The sequence below is a fragment of the Zeugodacus cucurbitae genome, chromosome 2 (genome assembly GCF_028554725.1).
Source record: "Zeugodacus cucurbitae isolate PBARC_wt_2022May chromosome 2, idZeuCucr1.2, whole genome shotgun sequence".
In the NCBI taxonomy this organism is placed as follows: Eukaryota; Metazoa; Arthropoda; class Insecta; order Diptera; family Tephritidae; genus Zeugodacus; species Zeugodacus cucurbitae.
In genome coordinates, this window is record NC_071667.1 from 5,457,670 (window position 1) to 5,474,708 (window position 17,039).

General features: G+C 30.5%; 1 protein-coding gene across 27 annotated transcripts in view; it reads left to right on the top strand.

The window, feature by feature from the left end:
* LOC105214133 (glutamate-gated chloride channel) overlaps window positions 1–17,039 on the top strand; it is a 74,735-nt gene that overhangs the window by 33,011 nt on the left and 24,685 nt on the right. For 15 of the 27 annotated variants that reach the window (XM_054227818.1, XM_054227839.1, XM_054227828.1 and 12 more), the window contains 3 exons: window positions 1,673–1,824; window positions 3,460–3,572; window positions 13,034–13,104. In XM_054227818.1, the coding sequence (XP_054083793.1) occupies window positions 1,763–1,824; window positions 3,460–3,572; window positions 13,034–13,104 (246 nt within the window). In that variant the 5' untranslated portion in view covers window positions 1,673–1,762. Of the gene's footprint in view, window positions 1–1,672; window positions 1,825–3,459; window positions 3,573–4,602; window positions 4,671–8,986; window positions 9,055–13,033; window positions 13,105–17,039 lie in introns of all 27 variants that reach the window. The other 12 variants (XM_054227900.1, XM_054227820.1, XM_054227848.1 and 9 more) reach the window with 2 other exon arrangements.

Consider the following 17,039-nt stretch of genomic DNA (forward strand, 5'->3'; position numbering starts at 1 on the left):
TATGATCAGTGGCATCACTTGTGAAAAAATTGTCGAAAACGTCGAAATTATAACTGTTCAAGGCCCCAGATATCGAACATGTTGAACTCAGCGCCTAAGGTTAAATTTTAACCGAAAATATGGGTAAATCTCTCAGATAATTTAATGTAAATCAGAGCAAATTGTTTTCTTCCAATAGTGTGTCTCTGTTCCAAAAATTATTAAAATCGGGTCACAACATCTCCTAGCTCCCATATACCTAATTATAGGTTTTTCAAAAATTTGTTGGGCTTTATTACGCATATATGTATTGGTTAATATGTGATATATCTTAGCAAAATATAGTGAGCGTATAGTATATCTTGCTGGATATAGTGTACCTTGCTGGTGAAATTGAATGAAATCGGTTCAGGAACTACCTCAGCCCTCATTTCTATATATGACGATTTTCGTTATTCTATTAGACTTTATGCCGAATTTATGGGTAAATTTGTGCGTTATCTTAATGAAATTTATTCAATAAATTGCGAGAGTATAAAATGTTCGGTTACACCCGAACTTAGCCTTTCCTTACTTGTTTTAATTAGTCGTTAAACAACAGCTAAATGTAATTCGGAAATGCTTATTTAGAATGCCTCTCCCGGCATGAGTGTGGTTCTGGTTTTTTTTTTTCAAGTGAAATGTACGTGTATAATGCGTATATGAGAATGTTGTTCGTGGGAAAATTGTAAAATTGTTAGCGACAATGCTTAAAACTACGAAATAATGCGATTATACGCGTTTTAATTCATGTAAGCTACATTAGGGGCATTAATTAGTGACGGCAAATCTGAATGTGAATATTGAGCGAGTGAACTAATGTGAATGTGAATTAGGTACGATTGAAGTGTGAAAACTGAAAAGAGTTTACAGCTTTAGCAATTGTTATGAAAACTTTAAGAATATTTTTAGATATTTAAAGACAAAATTTAGAAAACAATTTCCTATAAACACATAGATTAATATAACATGTAAGTATATAAGAGATCACTCCGCAGTTAACGGTGATTCATAAGTTTTGTTTTCATATTAAATCTAAAGCATCACAGCTTTTATTTTTTTTTTGCGAAATATTGTATGAATATATACACGTATGTATGTATTTTGACCACTTTTGCACACACAGTTATTTACTATGTGCGACCTGTAACCATTTCGTCCATTTGCTGCCAATGGCTTTGTTGGCCCAATTTTCTGTTATTTCCGATCTCAATAAAATGCATTGGTCAGCACTCTGTCTGAGTTCAAATGTAGACGTGTGATCTATATTGTATACGAGTATATGTATGGCATAAATACATGCGGTTGCCGTACATTTTAATCGATTATTAGTAGTTGTGAGTTATCCCGGAAGATGATTCCAAATCAATTGTCCCGTTTTCATTTTAAGACTTTGTGGTTTTCGCAATGCTGTTGTAAGGCATGGCTATATAGATTATGCTGTCAGAAAATGTGCGTGTTGTGCTTTCGCAATAAGCAAATAAAAGGCGATTAATTTTCAGCAAATATGAGTAACATTGACACCACTTCTAACAAGTTGTGGTTTTGAAAAACCACTGAGTATACATGTTGTTGCTGCATTTTACAACAATGACAAGATATATATATATTATACAAAGATGTTAATTATTTTCCATTTTATATAATTTTCCAGGCACTCAATGCATAAGAATCCACTGTAAACTACAAATAAACAAAAACCGCTCTTAAATCCATCAACAAGTATTTACTCATCTTTCAAATCATGTGCTCGGGTCATTATATTTGGGCGATATTCTTCTTTGCCAGTTTATGTAGTGCATCACTGTAAGTACCGTAATCAATAAATTTATGTAGTTATATACTATACGTGTGTGTCTGTGCGTAGTATATAAGCTCTCACTAATATATTATACATATTCATTTGATATGTATATGTAAATATGAAATCACAGCAAAAAAAAAAAATAAAATGAAAATCGTCAATATTGTACAAACAGCTTTTTCACATATTTATACACACAACAACAATTACACTAACTCTTATAGAAGCAATAATGCCGTTTTGCTGTTGCTGCGTTGCCTAATTTAAAGGTTGTTTGACCTGGCATTCATTAATTACCGATAAATGCGCAATTCAATAACCGTTAAAGGCTAAAAGTGTTGCAATGCGTTGAGATTTTGAATTAAAACCCCAATCGGTCTCGTTAAACCAATCAGAAAATTAATTGTAAGCAATTGCAAGTATGAAATCTGCTTTCATTCAATACTTTCTTTGCTGCTTTCTTGTTATGTAAATATGCGAACATTTATGTAATTATTTCAATCAGAAACATTTACTTCGGTTTTACACTCAATAGCAGACATACTTGGTATGCTGTTTCATGGAAGCAAATGTTTTTGTGATTTTGTTGCAGCATACTTTTAGGCATTATTGCAATCCGCCATTTTGAAATGCAGGTATGGAGTATAAATTACTCTCACATTCACTTTGAAGCAATGCGGAATAATGGCTTTCATTCTCACTCAAAATATTTGCTTATAAGTGAAATCCCTTTTTATATATCGATTGACGAGATAGTAAAATATAATTAATTTCAAGCAGAACTATGCTTTAGTACTATTTGATTAAGGAAAGTAAAGTTTTCTTGTTAAAAAACTCAAAATATTTTAGCAACGGAAAAATCAGATTAGATCAGAAAAATCAAAATCAATTAATTGAAGTGCTTTCCAAAAAGTTTTGGAAAAATAGAAAAATATCTAAATTAACTCACATCAGCCATCAGCCATCAGATTGCACACTTTCACCACTTTTACTGCATTACTGTATATAAATAAGTCTGACACACACATCTACACCGTCATTTTATGACATGTCTTTGTATTATCTACTTATCCACGCTACTATTATGTATGTGTATAAATAATTGTAAATGCAATGTTTTTTTTTTTTTTTAATTTTTGTCGGAGCATAAATTTTGGAATTATTTGCAAACACTAGACAAAGCATATCTGTCTGTGTCGGTTTGAAGGCCAACAGATATGTTCTGGCTAAATGCAAAATACTATGATAAGTGCGACTGTATAATGTTGAGAACCGTTATGTTGGTTTAACAGTGTACGTGTACCGTAAACCAAACCGTAAATAACAATAGCAACAAACGTTTCAAAATTTTTCGCTTCACCACAAAATGTTGTATGTACTTGTACTATTTTAAATGTTTCATATAATATCTGTATATTTGTTCACTACTGTACTATTGATTCTCCACTACTACTCAAATATCTATATGCAATGTGTAAACTATGCAAATATTATTGTTTTTTTTTTATCTTGTCTAAAATTTTAAAATGAAACGAAATTTTACTAAAGAAAAAAAGCAAAAATAAAATAAAATTTATTTTCTGGCTGGCTTGCTAACGATTAATACAATTATACGTACGTACATATCATAATTTCAGAGCTAATAATGCCAAAATAAATTTCCGAGAAAAGGAGAAAAAAGTCTTAGACCAAATTTTAGGTGCCGGAAAATATGATGCCAGAATACGTCCATCCGGAATAAACGGCACGGGTAAGAATAAACAAAAAAAATTAAGAAAAAATGAAAAACAAACTAACATAATAAATAAACAAACAAAATACCAGAAACGCAAAAAAAGTGTGTAATTAGTTGGCATTTGTGTTTTAGATGCAAATAACAATTTTTATGCATTTTTTTTAAGATTAGGCATTTTTTCAAACAAAATAAATAAAATACAGTGTATACAGTTTAAATTATATATGTACATATAACTGTAATATTTAAGTTCTTCAATGGATCGAACAGAATTTTTTTTATTTTTAAATCAATATATTCTTTAACTATATAACTATGCTAAAATTAGTTTTAAGCTTAAGGCTACGAAAATTTCGCAACCACATATTCTGAAATTCATTGGTAAAAGTATTGTTTTAAGTCTGCATAAACCAAAGGCAAAACAAAAGTAATAAGTTAATTTTCGATTACAAAATATTTAGTTATACGTGCACTATTTTGAAAATCGTTGCTATCTTATGCTGTTTTTTTTATCTACAGCAAGTTTTATAAATAAGATAATAATTTTATTTACAATTCACCAAACATAATTATTATTATTTTTTATTTAAAATACTTATAATTATTGCGTAAACATATCTCATGAATTAAGAAAAAAAAAAAACAAATTATATAGCATACAAATATTGCAAGAAATGAAAGTTATTTGGTATTTTATAGGATTCTCTATCAACTAAAATACATTTTATTGAGTATAACAACACACATAACTATATATCAAATTATTTTAGTATATAGAATTTCGTGCATAATTATTTCATAGATTACTCATACATTAGCATACGTTTTTTTTCATATAAATATTAAGATTTTTTATCTAAATATTAAACACTTATTTACAACATTCGTAAAACATTAAATGTATTTATGACAACTATATATTGAATTGTATACTATGGCAAATCAAACACTTCAAACATTTAAACAAATCGTACATTTAAATATCTATATAAATATATATATATATATATACATATATGTGTGTGTACCTACTGTATCGAAACAGATGGCCCCGCTATAGTCAGAATCAATCTTTTCGTACGAAGTATAATGACGATTAGTGATATAAAAATGGTAAGTGTAGCAAAAAGTCACAAAAAGCAAACAAACAATATCAAGCAATAGTCATCTTATACAAATAGCATACAAAATTTTCCTTAACAAAATGCATACTAATTCGACTCATGAGCAAGCGAAATAAAAATTAAAAAATAATAATAATAACTCACTCAAAATATACTCACCTTAAGAATTCACCAAAAAAGCGCTAAAATTAAGAAATTTTTTTTAAACTTCCAACCAAAATTATTTAAATGAACCATAAAATTCTCCCCTTCATGGAATGCTCATAAAAAGTATGGCTTTGCATAGTAATTGTATAGCAAACCAATATATTCGCATTTACTTAAAAACCCTCTCGCTCTTATGCTAGTCATTAAAAAAGCAGTAATACTGCTTTAGACATTATGTTATATGAAAGTATGTAGCTTGCATTTGTTACAAATATAGTTGGCAGCGGGTGCAGACAACTTTAGTTAGATCAAAAAAACTTTTAGCCAGAAAAATCATCAACATTTGCATAAAAAACGAAAAGAACTCCTTATTCACTTTTTTTTACTCACACATACTGTATTACTAAAGCAAATTGTATTGCCTAACAATAACTTCCACTCTCACCGATTCGTTGCAAACAAAAGCAAAAAGCAAAAAATTAAATTGTCATGCAATTCCCACGCTCCTCACCGCTCACAACACACCACTACACACATAATCTCAAATATTTTTAATCACTTACAGTGTTAAGCTGATTTTATGCATCTTGAGATACTAGAGAGATCATTGATTGGTTGGAAAAAAATCAAAAAAAAAAAACATTATAAACAAAATAAAAATATAAAGTCTTTTACTGCAGATTTCAAAAACACATTTATTTTACTTTATATGTAATTCATTTACATATATAAAGAATTATGGTTATTATAATATAAACTGCGCTCCGCTACATACTAGTTGCTAGCTTGAAACCCGTTAAATTGATATTACCAATTCATCCAAACAAATATACAGTTAACTTGAAAACCGTTAAATTGATATTACCAATTCATCCATATAAATATACAGTTAACTAGAAATAATGCTTCGTGAAAGAGAGAATTCAGCAAAGAGATTTAGAATGCAGATAGAGAGAGAAGCAAAACCACTTTAGATGAATTCTCAATTCTTACCACTTTAAGCGAATTCAAATCCGTTAAGGGAGCAATACCATGCTCAAATAGTAGTTTCATTATTCGGAAGTATGTTCGAGAGAAATTTCACCATACTTTCTTGAACTATTAAAGTTAAAAATATTATTTAAATACCAATGAATGGAGTTGATAAATAACATATTAGCGTTGATTTTACCAAATTAAATAAATGGTTATTTACAACATTTCCTCCAATTTTCTCTCATTTGATCATTTGCTATAAACATTTTGTTTTTTAATTTTCTTTAAACATTGAACAAATCGCAAGATATGTTTGCTCGTGGTTTCACACGCAGTAAATGACTTTACGTAAAATCACTCAGCCAAAATTGAAACACACACACACACACTGATAAACCCTAGTTCAGCTCAAAAATCACCTTTGCTACCGTATTTGAAGAATTTAATGGAACGAAGTTTCTTAGAATTACGTTATTTAATATTTATATCTATGTTATTTTTTCTTTGTAATTGTTATTTGTTTCATGAAAATTCTGCAATTTTAAAACAGATAAATATACTCCAAAGTATGATATTAACATTTATAAATACTTCTATAGCTAATTACAATATTTAATCATTACATTAATTATAATAACGTCTATATATTTAATGACACAGTGAACTTTTTTACTTAAAATCCCAACTGATAATGAGAATTTATAATGTGCCTAACTCTATATACATATGTATGTGCTCCAAATTACAAAACGAGTTCCTAAACTACATAATATACACATATACATAGTTTATATTCATTAATTATGATTGTACATTGCTATTAGCTTCATTATGTTTCCGTTAATTTGCCTTTTTTATTTGATATACTCAAACTTGATTTTTTTCTTGGATTTTAATTTTTTGAAGCAAAACTGTAGTGCTATATGCAGTTTTTTTTCTTTAATTTCTATGATTTTATTTCGTTTTAATATAACCGCTTTTTCAACAGTTGTTGTATTTTACTTGCGGTGCATAAGTTTAACTTGGGTTAATAATTCACTTGATTTGATTGTTTGTAAATACAACGGTATAATTACTTATTTGTTTTTGCGCAAAAGTGTTTTGTGCAACAAAGTGAAATATAGCGGTGAAATTTGGTGAGTTAAATTTTTAAGGTTTACTGAAAAAATAGACACATCTCACCACTAAAACCAATTGCTAAAACCACTGTCAACAAGCGCATTTGGAAATCGTCTAATTTTCCAGTTTCTTGTTTACAAATCAATATTATTTTTTCATTTCTTTTTTTCTGGTTTTGGTTTATACTAATAAATAGTGTAGGTTTTCTAATTTGGTTATGAATTTATAGTTTTTAACTCAAAATTATTATTATACTCTCGCAACAAAGTTGCTACTACGATATTATAGTTTTATTCACATAACAGTTGGTTGTAAGTCATAAAACTAAACGAGTTAGATATATGGTTATATATATCAAAATGATCAGGGTGACGAGTAAAGCTCAAATCCGGATGTTTGTCTGTCCGTCCGTGCAAGCCGTAACTTTAGTAAATATTGAGATATCTTGATGAAACTTGGAAGACGTATTTCTTGGCACCATAAGAAGGTTGATGGGCGTAATCGGACCACTGCCACGCCCACAAAACGGCAATAACCGAAAACATATAAAAGCTATAACTCAGCCATAAATTAAGCGATTGAAAATAAATTTGGTATGAAGGATCGCACTATGATGGGTCATATGTGGATGTATTTTTTTTTGGGGAATTGGGCGTGGCCCCGCACCCTACTAAATTCTTGGTACATATTTCGCAAACTACTAAAGCTATATCAAGGAAACTTTCTAGTCGTTTCGGATTATAAACACGCCCACCTCCCATACAAAGGTTATGTTGAAAACTAATAAAAATGCTTTAATTCAGTAAGGAAAACCATCAGAAGTCTTAAATTTTATTATAAAGATGGTACAGAAGTGCTGCGCTCAAAATGGTATACAAAATTTTAAATGGGCGTGGTTCCGCCCACTTATGGGTCAAAAACCATATCTCCGAAACTGCTCGACCAATTTCAATGAAATTCGGTTCATAATATCTCCCTATCGTCCCAATAATATGTTGTGAAAATAGTCCAAATCGGTTCACAATCACGCCTACTTCCCATATGCCGGAACTCTGAAGTCGGTCTGAATAGTTTACTTTACAATATATAAAGTCTGTACTAGTTTAGATATCGAAACAGAATTTTGCAAAAATACTCTTTTTAAAGAGTAGCATCGCCCTTCTAAAAATCGTCGAAATCGGTCCATAAGTTTTCAAGACCCTATATATCGAATATGAGGACCTCAGTACTTCTAACAAATTTTTTACCGATACTATAGTTAAGTCTCTCAGATTTGTTGAAGAAATTGTTAGGGAATATTCCTTCTAATAATATGTCTACGTGTCAACAATATCATCTATCTCCCATATATGTACTTAATATTATGGTTTTCAAACTTTCAATGCACTTTATACCATATATATATGCCGAATATGTGAATCAAATTGTTTGTTATATTAATAAATTTAAATAAATAATTGCGAGAGTATAAAATGTTCGGTGACACCCGAACTTAGCCCTTCCTTACTTGTTTAATTATGATTTTAGGTTTTACAAAATATTGTTAGATTCGTTCAATACTTAAGTCATGTCATATTTATTAATCTTTGAGATTTATACAGGCAGTATATAGAAAGTAATGGTAGTATTTAAAATTTAAGCAAAATATGTACAATTTTATTATCTAAACTTTAAACTACATGCATACATACATACATATTTGGTACTGAAAAATCACTTTCACAGTTTTGAATTGCATCCGAAGCTTCGTGCACTTTGGCTGCCTAGTGATTGAACAAAAGCTCTACTAAGTTTCTGCAATTATGAAACATAAAGCGTTGGTTATTCAAATGCAACAACAAAATCTAATATATTATATAAAAATTAATTGACAGCATATTCCAAAATGTGCTCGATTAAGTAGTGAAAATAAAATATGTGTACAGACAAAAAAAAAAACAAAAAAAAAAAACAAAATATTCTTAAACAAACAAGTAATTATTTATAGTTATTTGCTTTACACTCTAAATGAATATCTACTTTCATATATAAATGTATATGTATATGTGTGTGTGTATTATACAGATGGTCCCGCTGTTGTGCGAGTCAACATTTACATAAGAAGTATATCTAAAATCGATGATGTGACTATGGTAAGTGCGTGTTAGGATTACAAAAGCTACAAACAAATCTACAAACCAAATTCAAAAACAACAACACACACAATAATTCATTAAAACACAAATATTTGTACTACCTTATCCAGTAGTGTGTAATTTGTAAAATGTTAATTCAACCATAATTAGAACAGTTAGCAAAGCGCCATTAAACGAATATCTTCGCCTAACCTACAAAGAAGTCTTTCGCGTGGTGAATATTTCCTTTAGGCCCAACGCGAGTTCTACCGCAGTGAAACAAAGCCTGATACTAGTTATAATACTTAATTGATTCAGTATTAAGGAATCACTTGATTTCACGAGGATACACTTCCGACTGAGTACACCATGTGCTGCAAGCGCTGAAAAGCCTAAACAGGGTGATCATCTGCTATGCTTTTCACATACTCATACTTTTTCAATGTGTATATTTACGTGCATACATATGTATATGTATAATGCATTTTCAGCGAGATTCGTTGAAGACTTGTGTATGAAAACGTGTTTCCACCTTCCTTTCCATGCGATCCTAAACAACTGTGCGTCCTTAATTATTGAAAATTGTTGATTAAACAATTACATAACACAGATGTAGTACATACAATATACTTTCACAAAGGAAATGTTGAGAAACCTAAGAATGGGTGATACATACATACTACCAGAAGGAAAATCAAAATCCCCCAAAAAACGAAAAAAAAAATTAAATATTTATATATATATTATGTATATGTGTACGAGCAAATGCAATTTAATATAATTATTATTGTTATGATTACTACTATGATAATTGGTATTATAATTTATATGATAATTTAGTGTTATGATATATTACACTGGGTCTTAACATAAATATTTGAATAATACTACTAATGTTTTTATTAATCGTTTTGATATTGATGTCCTATTTTGACGTAAAACAAATAAGATTTTTCAGTTATTGATTCATTTGATGAAAACATATAACATTTTCGACGTATCTTACACACATTTTATATTGTAATATTTTTGCTAGTTTGTTTAGAAGTTTCTCAGACATACACTTTAGTTAAACCTGCATATTGGAAGGGTAAACTAATGAACTCAATTAAGTCTATTAAATATTCAATTTAACCGACTCACTCTTTTACTCAATAAACTTTTTGACATAACCAAATATGATGCGTAGAAAAGTCACAGTACTTTTCCAACTCTAAAGCTCAACCCACACCGGATTAGTCAGGACGTCCTTTCTTGTCTGATAGGACAACATCCCATGGCTTCATATATGTCAACCCGCACCGAACAAGACGAGACAAAACGCATGCTCGCTTGGTATGGGTTAGAGCAAAATACGTTTTTGTGCCTTATTAGTCAAAGACATTTTGGAATAATCGGGTGTGGGTTGAGCCAAAATCGTAATCAATTGAAACTGGTTTGTTGCATACAGACTTCTAACTTAGTTAGGTTAGTTTACTGTAGCCGAAAAGTAAAGAGTTTAATTTAAATTCACGCTTATTATGAGAACTATATTTTAGTTAATTTAGAAGAATTCTACATATTTATTACTACCCTCGGTAAGGAAAAGCTTCAACACAAAAATCCAAAATTATAAAACAAGCAGACTTTACGAATATTAATTTTCTTCCATTTCAGAAGTAGTACTCGCGTTTCCTGATAATTTCGAATGTTCCACACCTCAAAAAATATAATGATCGACTCCCAACTCAAACCACAGAATGGCTTGAACTTCAATAACTGATTCTCGACTTCGATTTACATAAGTCATATCGTCATATGTACATATGTATATTATTGCAAAACTGTATCAGTCAAATAATATGCTGATTTATTAATATGCGAGGGGACGTCTGTTAGGGTCTCGGATTTTTTTAAAAATACTATATATTTTTTGACTGCCATTTTGCTAACGTCTACAATTAAAGAACAAACTACAAGTGTTGTTTGAACGGAGAAATAACTGAAATTCGACTTTAATCCATCGCTTAGAACTCAGCGAGTAAATGATAGAGATTTTGCAGTGAATTTAAGCGATACAAACAGTTTGGGAAAACCCTTCCTCCTTTATATCATAATTATTTTCAGTTCTTTAATGGATTCCAATTGCATATATAAATATTTTGTTAAATGTCTAGCATATAAAATCTTATTTTATGTTATTATTGTATATTTTCATATCATATATTTTCATAGAATCAAATTTAACAAAGATTATTGTAAAATGTCTTTTGGATCTCCTTTACATCTTTCTATCTAATCATTGCTATCAATTGTATCTCTCTCTATCTCTCTCTGCAACTAAACTTGTATTTAAATTATATTTCGTATTTTTTTTTTTTATTGTTGTTTTAATGAAATAATTAGAGAGAAACAGCATATTATTGATTTGAAGGGAAAATCAAGCTTAAAAGTTCAAATGAACTCAACAATTGCATAATTACATACATACATACTTGTACATGTGTGCAATGCAATATTTGTTGCAGTGTTAGTGTCTAGTTATAAATTGTTTACAAATTTCTATTTTGCTTTCAATAATTTTCCACTCATTGATATTCGTTTATTTGCCACACATTACAATAAATTATATTTTGCTTGAAAAATTATAATTTTTGGAAAAAATATTGGCAACAGACGCTATAGAACTAATCATTTCAAATTTTTGGTATGCTTTAAACGTCGTTAATACAGTTTTTGTCAACAAAAATCGTGTAATTCGAAATTAGCTGGTATTATACATACGTACAAACATACATGAATATGTGTATATTAATTGGCACTAGTTTCACGCACTAACACATGCCGTTAGTTCTGGGTTTTTTTATAATTATTTGTAATCATAAAAGTACGAGTTTGTATTATTTACGCATAGTTTTTAATTTCATTTATATGCGATTATTTCATGTTTTCAACTTTAGGTTAAATAAAAATTCAATATAAGCTCTCATAAAATTAGCTCACTCCATAAGTGGACTTAGAGCAAGCGAAGAAATAAAATTAAAATAAAGTGGTATGAATAAACCGTTACCATGCCAAAATCCATACATAATTTTATTAATATTTACATGTATTTTTGTTGTTTGTTTTATTTGATTTAAATGCACCACAAGTTTTCAATGCATATATCTTTTTAATTACAATGCAATTACTTTTAATGAGATCCATACAGACATGTTTCACAATACACATACTTATGAACATACCCTTAAACTAAATAGAATTTACAATTAGTTCATTCATTTTCATTTCGTTCACACTTTCATCAAGACGTTAAAAAAATAAAAAAAAAGAAAACAATATAAAAACTGGTATGAATATTTATGGTATGTACTGTATATAAAAATTCTATATACGATAAGCGTCAGTGAAATAGTACTAGTAAGATATTTTAGCTGCGAATGAATTGCAAAACTTATTTTAAGTCAGTAAAAATATGTATGTATATTTAAGACTTAAGGTTCTCATAATTAATTTTAGTTGTAATGTCAGTTAATAATAATAATGCTCAAAAAGCAATTGTGTACAATATAGTATTGCCAACTATAATTAAACTTTTGTTTTTCATAAACATCATCATAGGGAGAACGTATATGGCGAATCCTGTATTAAATCAGCGCCTAAACATCAGTCTTAATTATAGAAAAAAAAAATACTATTATTTATTTGTTTTCATCAATTAAAACTTATTGCACATTAATTTTGTCTATGTAAAGCATAATCAATGGCATTTAACGTATGCCTGATTTTCAACTTTCAACTTTTAACTTTTTTATTTTGTTTTCAAAAACATAACTTGTATTGCATATTTTTGTCTGTAAAAAAATGAGGTTATAAATATATTTAAAATTTTTTTTTTAATTTATTTAAACATATTTTTGACAACTTTAATTTTAATTTACCAAATACCAAGAAATTTTTTTGTTCAACAAGTAAATGAACCTTTACTAAATAGCGAAATTCGAATGTGAAATTCTAGAAAATGCGCCTACACTTGTCTATGTCAACATGTTCTTAAGATCTATCTCTAAAATCGACGATTACAAAATGGTGAGTTTTCCAAACTTTCAGCAATGAAGAATTTCATATCAACAAAAATTAATGAACACAATACACCGTATAATTAAAATTTTAATATCATTGAGTGGTTTTAAGGTACAACTAACGTTTTAGATGAGACAGGAAAGTACATACATACTATATGTATATTAAACCTACCTAGATTACCTAGATTTGAGTATAATTTCAAATACATAAATTTTTTAATAATAAATCTTTTTTAAGTTCGATCGCCTAACGACGAATTAAACGATCGCCTAAGACGGGAGCTATTGGAATATAATGTGCGACAAATGTATTCGATTACTTTATCTAAATGTATAAATACAAATTTCAATAAAAAAGTTGTCAATAATTTGAAAGCTTATAACATAAAGAAGAGAGCTTTTAGTGTTTAACCGAAATTCATATGGTCTACTTTAGGAAGCGGAAACTCTAGTATTAAGCTTAATAAGTAGTGTAATAGTTTCTATTAGCGACTTTGCTGAATGATTCATGCTCTGTTGGATTGTGCAATTATTTCAAATTTAAAAAGATCAAAAGTTTTGTTTTAATTTTAATAACAAATAATAAAAATTGTATGACTAACAACGCTCCTAAAAGCTACTCAATGATTAACTATTCTAAAAACTTTACACCAATAATTGCACATTTTTTTAACACAAACACATTTAATTGCAACTGCGCATTCGATTAAAAGACTTGCTTGACACTGAAGAAGTTGCTACAAAAATATTTAGTTCTATAAACTTTCTTCTTCGTTCTTGCAAAAGATTATTCTATACACAATAATAAAATCGGTTATTTTGCCTCAACAAGGCGTTTATTAGCGAACACATTTCAAAAATCAAATGAAAATACAATGCTGTTTATAGAAACCCGCCGCCTGTCCATTTTCAAACGCTTTTCAATTCAAACAATTCATTTGAAACCACCAGCAAACGCGAAACTTAAACTCAAAACTCACAATTGTATCATATTCCCAAACAGCTGCTGGGCCTTAATAACCAATCCTATATACAACGTTCTCCATACGAAAAAGGCACGCTTTCGCAACAACTCGATTACTCGGCCACTTGAGCTTTCACCTTGTAACCACCAATTCACCACTTGTAATAACAGCAATTACTACAGTTTTCTCTATGTAAATTACCAAAAACAAAAAAAAAAAAATCAAATTGCTTTTGTGTTAAATAAACTATGATTTTATAAATAAAAATTTTCGTTTTTGAATTTTCATTACTAACTAAACGTAATTGTTATGATTATGAAAGCTAAGTAAATACATGTATGTACGAGTATTTGTATATGATATCTAATGAACAACATCAATGTATTTGTATTATACAAGAGTAAATATTTTATGTAAAAATTCAGATGTGTATTTTTCATGGATTAAGTACAAATTTTGGTTCACAACAGCATCAGAATTACCATTACTAACCAAACTATTTATCATTTCTCCACATCAGAGACTTAACTTTCCCACTGTACTAATATTTTTATTAATGTCTACGCTTGTTTCTCGACTACACGTAAAACTGTAAATTGCAACTAAAGAAGAAGAAAAAATTAAAATTTAACAAAACTTTAACCTAACTATATTTATTCTAACTATTCTATTCAATGCATACCATACATCTATGTATATTTATAAACATACATATACTTTTTCTTTAAGAACTGTGCGTGATTGTGATAAAGTCTTTCTTATTTGATTGTTTCTCACTTTTAGAAATCGTGCGCATCATTTTACATTCCATTCATTTCAGCATATTTCAAAACATTTTTTTATTCTACTAATTTTCGACTTTCCATTCTTTATTAAAAACTTCTCACTTTTATTTTTTAAATATAAGGAAATTTATAACTGTTTTCATCTGAAACGTAATATGCATAGTTTCACAGACTGCACTTTTCAGTCATCCGAGTCATTATTTATTTTTATATCTTCAATAACTTATTTACTGTAATCTAATCTAGATGTAACAATTTTTTATAAACAATTGTTTCCGTACTTAGCGATTGTTTTGTCAATGAAATTCGTTAGATAAAAATGAAAACCATCAAAACTGAACAATTAATCTGTGTAGTTATCGATAACCATTTACTATTAATTGGCTCTGTAGACTTGTACGGTTATGAGTGGTCTTTCTTTTTTATGTTTTCTTTAACCACTTTCCGTGCTATAGTTGTTGTTTTGGTGGCTTATACTATTCCCAATATTTTTGATGGTCTAAAATTAGAGTCTCCTACATTTCAATACGTTGTTCTCATTTATACTCATAGCCAACAGTTCTAAAGCGAAACTTATTCAGTAAAGGGTTTCGATTTGTGAAAGCATAACACATTTAAGAAACATTTGCGAACATAAAGAAAAGGTACTTGACCCAAGCTGGTGACAGGTACTTACCTTGGTACCACTTCTCCAAATATGCAATAAAACCAAACTTAGTGTAGCAGTGCTTCAGAATTTTGCTGGGTCTAACTTACATGCATATCTATAATATACATCTTTTACTGTCCTCATAATTCTTTAAGTAAAAACTAATGCGTAACATGAGGTGGAAATATATAAAGCGCAGTTTTATATTAAATAATTTGTGAAAGATTACTCACTGGTCAACGAGCTGTTTGACAATCCACTGTTTAAATTGGTTAGTTAGATAATTGAGATTGTATGTATGTGATTGGCGTTGCAACCGTTTAGCCGGTTATAGCCGAATCGACGATAGTGTGCCACCTGTCTCTCTCCTTTGCAGTTCGGCGCCAGTTGGAGATCCCAAGTGTAACCAGGTCGCTCTCCACCTGGTCCCTCCAACGGAGTGGAGGCCTTCCCCTTCCTCGGCTTCCTCCGGCGGGTACTGCATCGAACACTTTCAGGGCTGGAGTGTTTTCGTCCATTCGGACAACATGACCTAGCCAGCGTAGCCGCTGTCTTTTTATTCGCTGAACTATGTCAATGTCGTCGTATAACTCGTACAGCTCATCGTTCCATCGTCTGCGGTATTCGCCGTTGCCAATGTTCTGAGGACCATAAATCTTGCGCAAAATTTTCCTCTCGAAAACTCCTAGTGTCGTCTCATCTGATGTTGACATCGTCCAAGCTTCTGCACCGTAAAGCAGGACGGGAATGATAAGTGACTTGTAGAGCTTGATTTTGGTTCGTCGAGAGAGGACTTTACTGTTCAATTGCCTACTCAGTCCAAAGTAGCACCTGTTGGCAAGAGTTATTCTGCGCTGGATTTCGAGGCTGACATTGTTCGTGTTGTTGATGCTGGTTCCCAGGTATACGAAATTATCTACGACCTCGAAGTTATGACTGTCAACAGTGACGTGGGAGCCAAGACGCGAATGCGCCGACTGTTTGTTTGATGACAGGAGATATTTCGTCTTGTCCTCATTCACCTCCAGACCCATTCGCTTCGCCTCCTTATCCATGCGGGAAAAAGCAGAACAAACGGCGCGGTTGTTGCTTCCGATGATATCAATATCATCGGCGTACGCCAGAAGCTGTACACTCTTGTAGAAGATTGTACCTTCTCGGTTTAGCTCTGCAGCTCTTATAATTTTTTCCAGCATCAGGTTAAAGAAGTCGCACGATAGTGAGTCACCTTGTCTGAAACCTCGTTTGGTATCGAACGGCTCGGAGAGGTCCTTCCCAATCATGACGGAGCTTTTGGTGTTGCTCAACGTCAATTTACACAGCCGTATTAGTTTTGCGGGGATACCAAATTCAGACATCGCGGCGTAAAGGCAACTCCTTTTCGTGCTGTCGAAAGCAGCTTTAAAATCGACAAAAAGGTGGTGTGTGTCGATCCTCTTTTCTCGGGTCTTTTCCAAGATTTGGCGCATGGTGAATATCTGGTCAGTTGTCGATTTTCCAGGTCTAAAGCCACACTGATAAGGTCCAATCAGTTTGTTGA